Source organism: Erinaceus europaeus, chromosome 3 (assembly GCF_950295315.1).
Source record: "Erinaceus europaeus chromosome 3, mEriEur2.1, whole genome shotgun sequence".
In the NCBI taxonomy this organism is placed as follows: Eukaryota; Metazoa; Chordata; class Mammalia; order Eulipotyphla; family Erinaceidae; genus Erinaceus; species Erinaceus europaeus.
In genome coordinates this window covers 18,803,110-18,816,896 of record NC_080164.1, presented here as the reverse complement: position 1 = coordinate 18,816,896, position 13,787 = coordinate 18,803,110, and the positions used below count along the sequence as shown (strand labels likewise).

At 44.9% G+C, this 13,787-nt stretch overlaps 1 protein-coding gene across 3 annotated transcripts in view; it reads right to left on the bottom strand.

Annotated features, from left to right (window-relative positions):
• Positions 1-13,485, bottom strand: part of LOC132537449 (phospholipase B1, membrane-associated-like) — a 46,753-nt gene extending 33,268 nt beyond the window's left edge. For 2 of the 3 annotated variants that reach the window (XM_060186791.1, XM_060186792.1), the window contains exons 1-4: positions 13,430-13,485; positions 10,179-10,246; positions 7,546-7,589; positions 2,478-2,586 (exon numbers count right to left, since the gene is read on the bottom strand). In XM_060186791.1, the coding sequence (XP_060042774.1) occupies positions 2,478-2,586; positions 7,546-7,589; positions 10,179-10,231 (206 nt within the window). In that variant the 5' untranslated portion in view covers positions 10,232-10,246; positions 13,430-13,485. Of the gene's footprint in view, positions 1-2,477; positions 2,587-7,545; positions 7,758-10,178; positions 10,247-13,429 lie in introns of those variants that run through there. The other variant, XM_060186793.1, reaches the window with a different exon arrangement.
• Positions 13,486-13,787: the final 302 nt, after the last annotated feature.

The following is a 13,787-nucleotide window of genomic DNA, read 5'->3' as shown; positions in this document are numbered from 1 at the left end:
CGGATGAAACTTCACTCAGCCAGCACTTGCTTCCACAGGTGTGGAGACCTCAGCACCTCACCCGCACGCTCCCATGGTGGAGTCAGACACACCAGGCTGACACTTGCTTGCCCCTTGCTATCTGTGGGAATGTGACTCAAATTCTTAATTCAAACATGTTCTGAGGTTATAAGAGAGCTACTCTTGGTGTCGGGAATTGAATCCTGACCTCACTACTGAGACCCAGAAACCATTACAAAGTACTTCCAACTTTCAAGCCCTCAGCTTTACTCCTTTGTTATGATGGAGATAGTAAGAATACCACCCTGGGGAGTCGGGCTGTAGCGCAGCGGGTTAAGCGCAGGTGGCGCAAAGCACAAGGAACGGCATAAGGATCCCGGTTCGAACCCCGGCTCCCCACCTGCAGGGGAGTCGCTTCACAGGCGGTGAAGCAGGTCTGCAGGTGTCTATCTTTCTCTCCTCCTTTCTGTCTTCCCCTCCTCTCTCCATTTCTCTCTGTCCTATCCAACAACGACAACAACAATAGTAACTACAACAATAAAACAACAAGGGCAACAAAAGGGAATAAATAAATCAATAAAAAATATTTTTTTAAAAAAGAATACCACCACGTTTATTTTTATGCAAATGAAGTGAAGCTGAGAGCTTTGTGAATATGGAGTACTGACAAGTGGCCTTCTTTTTTACTCCATATAATGAGAAAAAAAGGAGGGGGGAAGAGAAAGAGGGAGTTTAAAGTACCACTCCACCACGCACAGAGTTCACTTAGATGGTGTCTGTGATGCTCCCATGTGATGCCTGTGATCAAACTCAGGGCATAATGCATGGTAGGTAAGGCATGTATTCTACCTGCTGAGCTATCTCATGACTCCAGCATGCCTTCTATCTATAGCGCTTGGGCAGAATAAATACACATGTGCACACATGAACACACACACACACCAGAAGGGGAGAGGTCTTTCCTGGAGAAACTGACCCTTGAATCTTGGTTATATTGGCATTTGGGGGCTCTCTGACTAAAACATCCTGGTTTCCATTTGAGCAGCCTACAAGATGCCCAGGCACATGCCACCTGGTGATACAATGCAACGTAGCTCTCAGCAAGATTATGTGAGGAAGTCACCCAAGAATGAAACCTTAAGAGTCAAGGGCTAGAAATCTAGGGATAGAACATAAGCTCCTGAGAATCAGATACTAAAGTGCGACATAAGCAGTTTTTTCCCAGGTGGGTCCTGCAACCCTTCTGTATTGCCACAGGGTTGTTAACCAGATGCAGTGTGTGTGTGTGTGTGTGTGTGTGTGTGTGTGTGTTCTTTATAGCACACCAGGACTTTGGTATTCAACATTACATTAAACCACACTACGGTCCCACTGAGAAGGAAGCTCAAATCTGGCTCTACTTCTTCTTTTCTTTTATCATGAAGCAAAGAGGAATACACTGATGGCCTCATGAATGTGCAGTAACTCCAAATAGCCTGGTGTTTTTTTGGTCTCCAGTGCTATCACTGGGGCTCAGTGCCTGCACTATGAATCCACCGCTCCTGGAGCAGTAGATTATGTTGGCCTTGTTGCCCCTATTGTTACTGTTATAGATGTTGTTGCTGTTGGATAGGACAGAGAGAAATCGAGAGAGGAGGGGAAGACAGAGAGGGGGACAGAAAGATAAACACCTGAAGACCTGATTTACCGCCTGTCAAGAGATCCCCCCTGCAGGTGGGGAGCCTGGGGCTCGAACCGAGATCCTAGCGCCAGTCCTTATACTTTGCCCCACGTGGGCTTAACCCACTGCACTAATGTCCGGCCCCCTGGCCTGGTGTTTTTAATTCTATGTACTTGAAAGAGAAGACAGAGGGAAGAGACACAAAACTCCACTCCACTAGCCCTTGGTGCTGCCCACATTGCCATGGTGACGCCAGGTTATCAACTCCAGGCCCTTGCACTACAGAAGGCATGTGCTGTACCCAGTGAGCCATCCCCTGGTTCACAGGCCCATCTCTTAAAAGATAAGCACATGGCATGGGCAGTATCTGGAGCGAAAGACTCAGAGTTCCCTTATTACCACCACCTTTACCCCAGGATAGGCACCCTGGCCATCAGCCAGGGAAGGTACCAAGTCTAGAACCTGAGAAGGCTGTCCAAAAAAGCATATCTAAAGAAGGGAGGGTAAAGAGGACATGGGAGAAAGGCAGGGCATCAAGTGGTCAGCACCAGAGTCAGAGGAGATAGGAGATGCACAGAGAAGGAGCATACTTGGCCTCAGAATGCACTGCGACTAGTTTTTGAGGTGGGGGTGGGACGAGTCAACAGCTTTCTGGGTCCCACAGCAAGAACAACCCCAACAGACTACTTTGTTACAAGTCTCTGACCTTCATGCCTCTCCCACAGACCAATCCCCTAGTCATGGATCACAGACTCCAGAATGGACTGCCATGTCCCTGAGTACCTGTGTGGGGACTCCAAGAGACCCCTGCTCTTACCCCGATTTGGCATCTGACACAGCCCGGTTTAGGCGGGCCCCAGGACTGTCCTTATCCCCCGTGGCAGTAGAATAGCCTGTTAGATTAGAGTTGAATTCCCGGAAGATGTCTGGAAATACAGAGACATGTTAGTAGCCACCCTAAGCAAGCTTCAGATTGCATTGATAAGCTCCATTGGAATAAAACAGAGCACCCATTAGGTGATTCTCTCATGTGTTCTTCTGTCTCTCTTTTAAATTTTTTTTTTAGTTTTGAGAGAGATGCAGACAGAGAGACACACAGAGAGACACACCAGAGCACTGCTTAGCTCTGGCTTATGGTGGTATGGGGGATTGAACCTGGGACTTTGGAGCCTCAGGCATGAGAGTCTGTTTGCATAACCATTATGCTATCTCCCCCACCCTGTTCTCTTTTTCTAAACACACAAGAACTTTACTGATATATAACTTATATACCATAAAATGTATGCGTTTGTAGAAAGAAATAGAGAGACGAGCATGAGACAGAGAAGGAGAGACCTTCAGCACCGTTCTACCACTCATGAAGCTTCCCCCTTGCAGGTAGGGACTACAAGTTTTAACCCAGGTCCTTGTATATGGTGACACATATACACGGTTCTACCAGGTGGGTACTACAAACTCCCTAATGTGTATAAGTTTGAGATACAGTTTAACAGCACTTGTGGTAAACGCAATAGAGACCCACAGAATGAACAAAGTCCGTGAGAGAACCATTACAGAAAATCATCCAGGCTTCAAGCCCCTATTCCCCACCTGCAAGAGGGAAGCTTCATGAATCACTGAGTAATGTTGCAAGTATCTCTTTTTCTCTCTCCTTCTCTTCCCCCCTCTGTACCCCTCTATTATCTCTCTGTGACTATAAAAAATAAAAGGAAAAAAATGGTCACTGGGAGTGGTGAAATTATTGTGTAGGCACCAAGCCCCAGCAATAGCCCTGATGGGAAAGAATAAATAAAAATAAGTGGACAGACAAGATAACATGGTGGCTATGCAAAGTGACGTTTATGTCTGGGCATCCAGTATCCCAGGTTCAAGACTCCCATGAGCCAGAACTGAGATTGCTGTGATCTCTCTACATATATCTCTCTTATTAAAAATAAACCAAATAAAGTCCCACTGGTGTCCAGCGATGGATGAGTGGCTCAGAAGTTGTGGCGTATTTACATAACAGACTGCTTACTCAGCCATTAGAGATGACGGAATCCCTCCTGTGCCTCACCTTGGATAGAGCTTGAAGGGATAATATTAAGTGACAGAAGTCAGAAAGAGAAGGCTGAACTTAAGAAACAAGGACAGGAAGGGAAAACAAAATCTAAAACTTGGACTGGGTTTGATGTGTTGCATCAAATCAAAGACTCTGGGAAAGGAGAGTGGGGGTGCAATTAGGGGAGGGATGTTGCTATCATGGTGCATAATGGTTAGGGGAAAAAAAGGGCTGGGTAGTGACAGTGATTTTGCAGGCACCTATCATGGGGAGATGAGAAAGTGTTCCCATGTGTCAACAACTTTACTGTAAACCGCTAACACCCCCCCCAATAAAATGATACTTAAAATTTAAGTAAGTAGAAAGAAATCAAGTATAGAGGGTAGGCTGTGGCTCACTTGGCTGAGTGCACACGTTACCAGGCACAAGCACCTGGTTCAAGCCTCTGGTCCCCACCTGTGGGAGGAAGCTTCACAAGTGGTGAAGCAATGCTGCTGCAAGAGTCTCTCTCCCTCTCTACCTCTCCCTCCCCTCTCACTTTATCTTTGTCTTTCCAATAACACAAAATAACAGATAGAAGCAAATGGGAAGAGAAGCAACAAAAATGTAAAACAAAACAAACAAACAAACAAAAAACAGCTCTAAGTAAAGATCCTATGTCTTCAAGAAACACACATCCAAAAGAGACAACTAGAGGCTCAAAGTGAAAGGCTAGAGCCTGGTATACAAGCTAATATCAAGATTCCAGGAAAAAAAAAAAAAGGAGCATGACAAACTCATGGCTAACATCATAAACAGTGGTGGTAACTGAAGCACTTTCTCTAGATGTGGCCCTAGACAAGGATGTCAGCAATCACCACCTCACCACTACTGCTCAACTCTGGGCTCTTAAGTCCTTGCCACTGTGCAACCAGTCAGCCCCCATCCTAGCCACTTACCCAGAGAAAACAACAACACCTATCCAAAAAGGCCTATGCACACTAATGTTCATAGCAGCAGCACCATTCTAACAGCCCAAACTTGGAAGGAAGCAACCTAGATGCCTAGCCACAGATGAATGGCTAAAGCTGTGGTAGATACACAATGGAGAACTATACAGCTGTCAAAAAAGATGAGTTCATCTCTTTTACAGTATTGTGGTCAGAAGTCAAAGACATCATGTTGAGTAAAACAATCCACAAATCATCTCACTTATAGGTGAGATAAGAACCAAGAACAGTAAGAGAAAAACATAAGGTGAAACTTGGACTGGATGCTATGCGTTACACCTAGCAAAAGACTCTGGGGAAGGAGAGAGAGGAACCGACAATAGGGTCCTGACACCAGTGAAAAGGAGATGAGAGGCTGTGCCTATGTGGTAAAGAATATACCGTCAACTATTAATCCTCTCCACTAAAAGGAAATGACTCGGACTTTAAGCAGTAACTGTAAATTAGTATATCCAGATACACATTTAAAAGGGTGAATACTATAAACTTTCATGCTATAATGCCTTTTACATTAAAAACAAAAACTTTAGGAGTAAACCTAACCAAAGAAGTGAAAGACTTGTATACTGAAAATTATGAGTCACTACTGAAGGAAATTGAAAAAGACACAAACAAGTGGAAAGATATTCCATGTTCATGGGTTGGTAGAATTAACATCATCAAAATGAATATACTACCCAGAGCCATCTACAAATTTAATGCTATCCCCATCAAGATCCCAAGCACGTTTTTTTGGAGAATAGAAAAAATGCTACAAATGTTTATCTGGAATCAGAAAAGACCTAGAATTGCCAAAACAATCTTGAGAAAAAAGAACAGAACTGGAGGCATCACACTCCCAGATCTCAAATTATATTATAGGGCCATTGTCATCAAAACTGCTTGGTCCTGGAACATGAATAGACACACTGACCAGTGGAATAGAATTGAAAGCCCAGAAGTGAGCCCCCACACCTATGGACATCTAATCTTTGACAAAGGGGCCCAGACTATTAAGTGGGGAAAGCAGAGTCTCTTCAACAAATGGTGTTGGAAAAATGGGTTGAAACATGCAGAAGAATGAAACTGAACCACTATATTTCACCAAATACAAAAGTAAATTCCAAGTGGATCAAGGACTTGGATGTTAGAACAAAAACTATCAGATACTTAGAATAAAATATTGGCAGAACTCTTTTCCGCATAAATTTTAAAGACATCTTCAATGAAACAAATCCAATTACAAAGAAGACTAAGGCAAGTATAAACCTATGGGACTACATCAAATTAAAAAGCTTCTTCACAGCAAAAGAAACCACTACCTAAACCAAGAGACCCCTCACAGAATGGGAGAAGATCTTTACATGCCATACATCAGACAGGAGTTTAATAACCAACATATATAAAGAGCTTGCCAGACTCAACAACAAGACAACAAATAACCGCATCCAAAAGTGGGGGGAGGACATGGACAGAATATTCACCACAGAAGAGATCCACAAGACCCAGAAACACATGAAAAAATGCTCCAAGTCTGTGATTGTCAGAGAAATGCAAATAAAGACAACAATGAGATATCACTTCACTCCTGTGAGAATGTCATACATCAGAAAAGGTAACAGCAGCAAATGCTGGAGAGGGTGTTGGGTCAAAGGAACCCTCCTACACTGCTGGTGGGAACGTCAATTGGTCCAACCTCTGTGGAGAACAGTCTGGAGATCTCTCTCAAGGCTAAAAATGGACCTACCCTATGATCCTGCAATTCCTCTCCTGGGAATATATCCTAAGGAACCCAACACATCCATCCAAAAAGATCTGTGTACACCTATGTTCTTGGCAGCACAATTTTTAATAGCCAAAACCTGGAAGCAACCCAGGTGTCCAACAACAGATGAGTGGCTGAGCAAGTTGTGGTATATACACACAATGGAATACTACTCAGGAGCTGTAAAAAATGGTGACTTCACCATTTTCAGCCGATCTTGGATGGTGGACCTTGAAAAAATCATGTTGAGTGAAATAAGTCAGAAACAGAAGGATGAATATGGGATGATCTCACTCTCAGGCAGAAGTTGAAAAACGAGATCAGAAAAGAAAACAGAAGTAGAACCTGAAATGGAATTGGCGTATCGCACCAAAGTAAAAGACTCTGGGGTGGGTGGGTGGGGAGAATACAGGTCCAAGAAGGATTCAGAGGACCTAGTGGGGGTTGTATTGTTATATGGGAAACTGGGGAATGTTATGCATGTACAAACTATTGTACTTACTGTTGAACGTAAAACATTAATTCCCCAATAAAAAAAATTTTTAAAAAGAAAAAAAACTTATTTGAAAAAAATCATTCCAAGTTTTTACTTTAAAGGAAACACTGAGAGCCTAATCTGTCTGTCCCACATCGCCTTGTACTGCTGCAATGGCTGTTTATCAAAGCACACCTCTGCACTTAGCGGTGCGACCGAAGCCCAGGACTAGGTCCAGGCTCCCCTGGCATGGAGTCTGCACAGAATGTACAGACACAGGAGAGGTGTCTCTCCTTCCCTTCTTTTCTTGAGATGTTTCTTAATGGAGTGCACAGATTCTACCTGAGCTCTCTTTTCCTCTCTTTACTGTTTTCATTCTTTGGGAAAATAGAACTTTAAAAGGAAAATATTAAAAAAAAAAAAAAAAAAAGCCCTCCAATACTTTGATCCTAACCAAGACACATAGCTGGGCTAGTCTCTGGTCCGCAGAGGACCCTTTCACTGTGCCACCACTCACTTCCCTGCTGAGCCTGCAGCCCCAGCCAGAGGGAGCTGCTGAGGACAGGCCTACCCACCATTCCCTCCCCAGGGGGACACACACACACACACACACACACACACACACCCCACACTTACTTGGCAGGGTGACTGTAGTAGATAGGATGGAATCTCCTCCTATACTGTGATGGGAACCAGAGAGACAAGGTCAAAGCACAGACACCACACAGACACCACCAAGACAGTTTCTCCTTCTGAGAACACCACTAGCTCCCCCTCCCCTGACGCCCAAACTCAGGATTGGCACTGTCCTTGTGTCTTAGCAGAAAACAACTCATCACCGCTCTGCCCTGAAAGGCAAACGTCCAAAATAAAATTTAAAAGCAGGGTGCTGGGCAGTGGGGCACCCAGTTAAACTCATCCATTACCATGCACAAAGACCCAGGTTCAAGCCCCCCTCCCCACCTGCAGGTGAAGCAGGTCTGCAGGTGTCTCTCTTTCTCTATCTCTCTCTGTCTCCCTCTTCCCATCACAATTTCTATCTACCCAATCTAATAACAACAGAAAGTAAAGGGGGGGGGCTGGTGGTAGCAAATGGCGCAAAGTGCGAGGACCGGGATAAAGATCCCGGTCCGAGCCCCCCGCTCCCCACCTGCAGGGGGGTCGCTTCACAAGTGGTGAAGCAGGTCTGCAGGTGTCTGTCTTTCTGTCCCCCACTCCGTCTTCTCCATCTCTCTCAGTTTCTCTCTGTCCTATCCAACAATAATGACAGCAATAAGAACAACAATGATAAACAACAAGGGCAACAAAAGAGAAAAAATGGCCTCTAGGAGCAGTGGATTCGTAATGCAAGCACCGAGCCCCAGCAATAACCCTGGAGGCAAAAGAAAAAAAAGAAAAAGAAAAGGCCACCAGGAGAGGTGTATTCACAGTGCCAGCACCAAACCCCAGCAATAACCCTGGTGACAAAATTAATTAATTAGTTTAATGGTCTTGAATGACTTTTCACTTTTAAAAAAACAAATCACAATGGAGAAGAGGGTCCCTTATAATTCTGTCTTCCAAAGACCCACCAGTCCCTGCAGCTGTGTGCACATTAAGTATTACCACTATAATAGTAAAGCTTGATCTCATCTTTCTGTGCCCGTTGTTCTTGGGAATTTCATCCCCCAACTCCTCATACACACACACACACACACACACACACACACACACACACACACCATGACCATCTTTTTTTTTTTTTTAAGGTGATGTTTAGAGTACAACCCACCTACTCAGTCATTTTGAAAATTGCAAGAAAATTAAAGTCGCATGGGTTTCCAGGCACGGTAATATGTGGTGTATCGGAGCTGACGGCATGCCTTGCTTTCCCACAACCTTTCTTTCTCTGCCACATCTGACCAGGGAATTGGAAGTGGGTTGCAAAGTATCTAGGGTTCAGCTCTGCGCTGCAGCACGAGGGAGGGTGCCAGGACATGGCGACAGGTTCAGGTTGGTGCTTTCACACCCTGGGCAACGACCCAGGGGTTAGAAACAGAAGTGAAACTGTAGTGTGTGGTTTACAAAGGCCTGAGTTTGATTATAACAGAGCAGGGGCAGGCCAACAAGAAAAAAATCTAGCAAGGGGGTAGAGGAAGAATCAGGGGCCTCTTCTTGCTTTTTATCAGGTGGGGTGTGTGGCCTTGATCAGGTAACTTGTCCTCTAAATTTTACTCCCTCATCTGTAAAGGGAGGATTGCTGGGGCTCAGTGCCTGCACTACGAATCCACTGCTCCTGGAGGCCATTTTTTCCCATTTTTGTCGCCCTTGTTGTTGTTATTGTTGCCATTGATGTTGTTGTTGGATAAGACAGAGAGAAATCAGGAGTCCGGCAGTAGCACAGCGGGTTAAGTGCACGTGGCGCAAAGTGCAAAGACCAGCCGAAGGCTCCCAGTTCGAGCCCTGGGCTCCCCACCTGCAGGGGAGTCGCTTCACAAGCAGTGAAGTAGGTCTGTCTATCTTTCTCTCCCCCTCTCTGTCTTCCCCTCCTTTCTCCATTTCTCTCTGTCCTATCCAACAATGACGACATCAATAATAATAATAATAACTACAGCAACAATAAAAAACAAGGGCAACAGAAGGGAAAATAACTAAATACTTAAATTTTTTTTAAAGACAGAGAAAAATCAAGAGAGAGGAGGGGAAGACAGAGAGGGCAAGAAAAAGATAGATACCTACAGACCTGCTTCACCGCTTGTAAAGCAACTCCCCTGCAGGTGGGGAGCCAGGAGGGTTCAAACCAGGATCCTTAAGCCGGTCCTTGCACTTCGCGCCATGTGCACTTAACCCGCTACGCTACCACCCAAGCCCCAGGGAGGCTCTTTCATGAGGTACCACTGCTACCTATTTTGTGCCAGGCACTGGAGGGTCTTTTAATTCTCTCAGTAGTACTCAGGGTATAAGTAAGTCTGTACAGAATTACTGTCCCAGATTCAGAGAGGTTCTATAACTTGCCCACGTCACAGAGCTGGAAGCTCATGCAAAACTGTGATAATCAGATGAGATTATTTCCCACAAAAAAGAAAGGATATTTTTCTAACCCATACTCACCTTGGCTCAGCACTGAACTCCTATCTGGGGTATTTTAGTGGGGCTTATGGAAACTGAGAAATAGCTTTCTCCAAGTAAGCCTGCAACATTTCTCATGGAAAATCACTAGGTGACTTGTCCTACTGCTTGAGGAATTATTTGCTATGACTCTCCAAGGCCTAGCCATCATCCTCACTCACCTCCACGATATACCACGATTGTCACTGTTGATTTCACCCATGGTGCTAGCCATAGCTCCAGTAGCTGCCTGAGGGGAAAAGACCAGGATCTGAGTGTCTGAGCACACCTGCCTAAGGTCTATTGTCATGATGACTGGGCATGGAACATGAGGAACTCTCTAGAACCTAGAGTCCAGACAGCACACACCCCATTGTGAAACCCTGTCCTGTAAGGGAGGGGCAAAAACTTCTGCTAGGGGTCAGGATGGTGTCCACAACTTGGCCTCACCCAACTACCTGTTAAGATTGAGACCAAGAGAAGTGAGGTTGTCAAAATCAGACAGCACTGTCTTGCTTTCAAAAGGACACGTACTTCAGGGTCCTGTTTTTGTCTTTGGTTCAACGCTGTAAGATGTGTCATAAAAGGAAACCCACCGCAGTCCTTTTATATCATTATATTCACTTGTGTACAACTAAAAACCAGACAGTAAAATGAAATTCCATGCACCTACACTTCAGCAAAAGAAAGACCAGGATCTACATTTTATTGAGGAGATTAATGACTCGCAGTAATGATTTGTTGGTTCCTGTGTAAGATATCTCAGTTCTCTGCAAGACACTCTCACCCCCAGCCTAGGTCCTCCTCCATCGCCATGCACCAGGACCTGCCCCCGCCCCCCACCGAGTCCTTTACAATATACCAAACACAGTCCGACTGACTTCTGCTTTGTGTTTCCCTTTTCTATTCTTACTTCTCAACTGATGTCCATGAGTGAGATCATCCCATATTCATCCTTCTCTTTCTGGCTGATCTCATTTAACATGATTCTTTCAAGTTCCATCCATGATGGATGATGAAAGATTGATTCATTATTCTTCCCAGCTTAGCAGTATTCCACTGTGTATAAACACCACAACTTTCTCAGCCACTCATCTGTTGTTGGACATCTGGGTTGTTTTCAGGCTTAAAATATTACAAAGTGTGCTAAGAACACAAGCATACACAGATCTTTTGGGATGTGTGTGTTTGGTTCCTTGGGATCTATTTTTTAAATAAAAATATTTTTTAAATCAAAATAAGATCTATTTTTAATGAAGTGCCAGAGAGAGAACTCAGAGACTCAGTGATACCACTGCTGAGCCCCATTTTCCTTTCTTTCTTTCTTTCTTTCTTTTTTTTTTTTTTTTTTTGAGAGAGAGAGGGATGGTGATGGAGGGAGAGAGGAAAGATACCATGGCACTGTTACACCATCCACAGAGATTCATGGTATGTCCATGTGTTGCCAGTGCTGCACTCACAGTCTCACATATAACAAAACATGTGTTCTACAGGTGACCTGCCTCCTAGACTAAGAATAGGACCTTTGAGAACTGCAATCCGAACCCATTCTTCAGTTCTTTGTCCTTTTCCAAAACTAAGCGAGTTTTTAAGCAGAACACTCAGAGTTCAAAATGAAGACTGGCACCACAGGTTTCCTGGAACTAGGATTGGTAAGAATGCTGAATTACATGAAAAATACACCCCAAAGGGTACATCCCCTGCCCGATGGTGCTCAATTCCTCTACCCACATGCCAGGAAAGATGCACTACGAAATGCCAGCTTTCAGGAGATCTTGCACATCTGTGCCAATCATGTTGAAGTCTTATCATCCAGGAGACCAGGGGTCAGGCCAGTGTCACTAGGCCCCACCCAGCAGAAACTGCTTGGGATAAGATAAGCAGAACTCCACTCCTAAAGCTAAACTTGTCAGACAAAGTAAGAACTACAAAAGCTGAATAAGGGCAAGAGACTGGCACACTTTAATGGTGACTCTTTAGTCACTACCAGGCCACCCCATCACCTGGGGCCCTAGTCAGGAAGTCCTGGGATTCCCATACACACAGGATGGGCCTAGACCTCTAAAAGATCCCTCTCACCACTGTCACTGGTCATGTCTATCAAGAACAACATAATGGACCCTTTTGGGGGTCCCTATAGGACCTTGTCCTCAATGTGGATCAACAATAGCAGGGAATGTTCCATTCTCTGTAGGGCGGTTGGACAACATACTCTACCTACTACCTGAGGAAGATGGATCCTAAAATTAGTGCAGCCTGGAATGTTCCCAGCCTTGACGACAGAATGCGAGCTCAGACCTATAGGGATACAGAGGCCACACAGGCTCCTGTGTTGAATATGGGCCCCAGATCAGATCAATGGTGTTTACAGTTAACAATATTACATACTTTTTCCATATTTGGGAGCTACTGTCTGCCCTGATCCAACTTTCTAGTCCTTTATCCAACTGTGACACCATCTCCTCAGACAATAACCTGGGCCCACCAGCATTTTAGCTGTCAGGCTCAGGCAAAAACTAATAAAGTCATAGGCCCCTGGGAATATACCTAAAATATACCTACTAGCTTTTCCAAAATGGCTACCCCAAGTCTTCATCTGCAATATTCTTGCCTTTAGGTTCATGATGAGTCAACAATTTGTTCTGCTTTCTATCTTAACTCTTTTTAGCCACCAGGTTCCAGATGCTACCATTATGCCAACCTGACTTCATTGGGCAGACAACCCAGGCATAAAAGGTATCATCCAGTTTTGAGGGAAGACTCAGCTGATGGTCTTGAATTCTACTGGCCTAAGAGAACAGCAGCTGGACCAGTCTCTAAGGACTTATATTGATTGGCAGCTGATGTCTGAAACCCTCTTGAGACCCTCACCCAAATCTCCACCAACCCCAGACTCTCCAGGGATCCAATTTTTGTCTTCATTCAAAGTTCCTTGTGGGTTCTAGGAAATCACCAGGAATAAGTGGTAGAGATGGGTCCAGATCATTTCTAGAACTTCTAGCTCTCCCATGACCCTTATTATCTCTTTCTTCATTGCTCTTCTCGGTGCCCCTCCCCTTGGCATCTTCCCTTGGCTTTCCTCCTTGGAGAAAACAAAGCCTCCCTGACCTTTCAGAAAGGTCATATTCCAGGTGTGAGAGGTCTGCTCATTTCCATCCCACTGACTTGGCTGAGTCACTTCCACCTCAGAGGGGCCCGTGGGGACACAACCCTGCTTCCTGTGCTCTCCTTTATCCCAAAATCAGAAGAGAGAAGAGACCAGAATGGAGATGAGAAAGCCATGGCAGACAAAGAACCCTAACTCTGGGGTGCACAGAGACAGTGAGATGGGACTAAAGGTTAGGACCCCAAATGGCAGGGGGAAGATGTCCTCCCTCATCTCAACCAAGAGCTCCTCTCCTTCCCTTTTCTTCTACAATTGGGAGTAACTCACCGTGATAGAGTCACCCAAGGCTGCTATTACCTTGATGTCAGCTGGCTTCAGCCTGTGAACTGAGAGAACACAAGGAGTAAATGGCGGGTCTGGCACTAATGTCTCCCAGAACAAATGAGGACCTCCCAGGAAAACAGAAAGCTTGCCTTCAATAGCAATTCAACTTAGATTAAGAGGTCCACAGTAGTCATGGTACCTGGGAGGTTCCCACTGGAGTGCCTGGAACCTGCTTTGGGGAACTGAATGGTAGCACTGGGGAGTCTGCTGGTGTTTAGTGAGACCTTATGCCACAGATGGCAAGTGGTTTACTGTCAATCTGATTTGAAGGTAAGAAAGAAACTGTGGTGGAAACTAACCA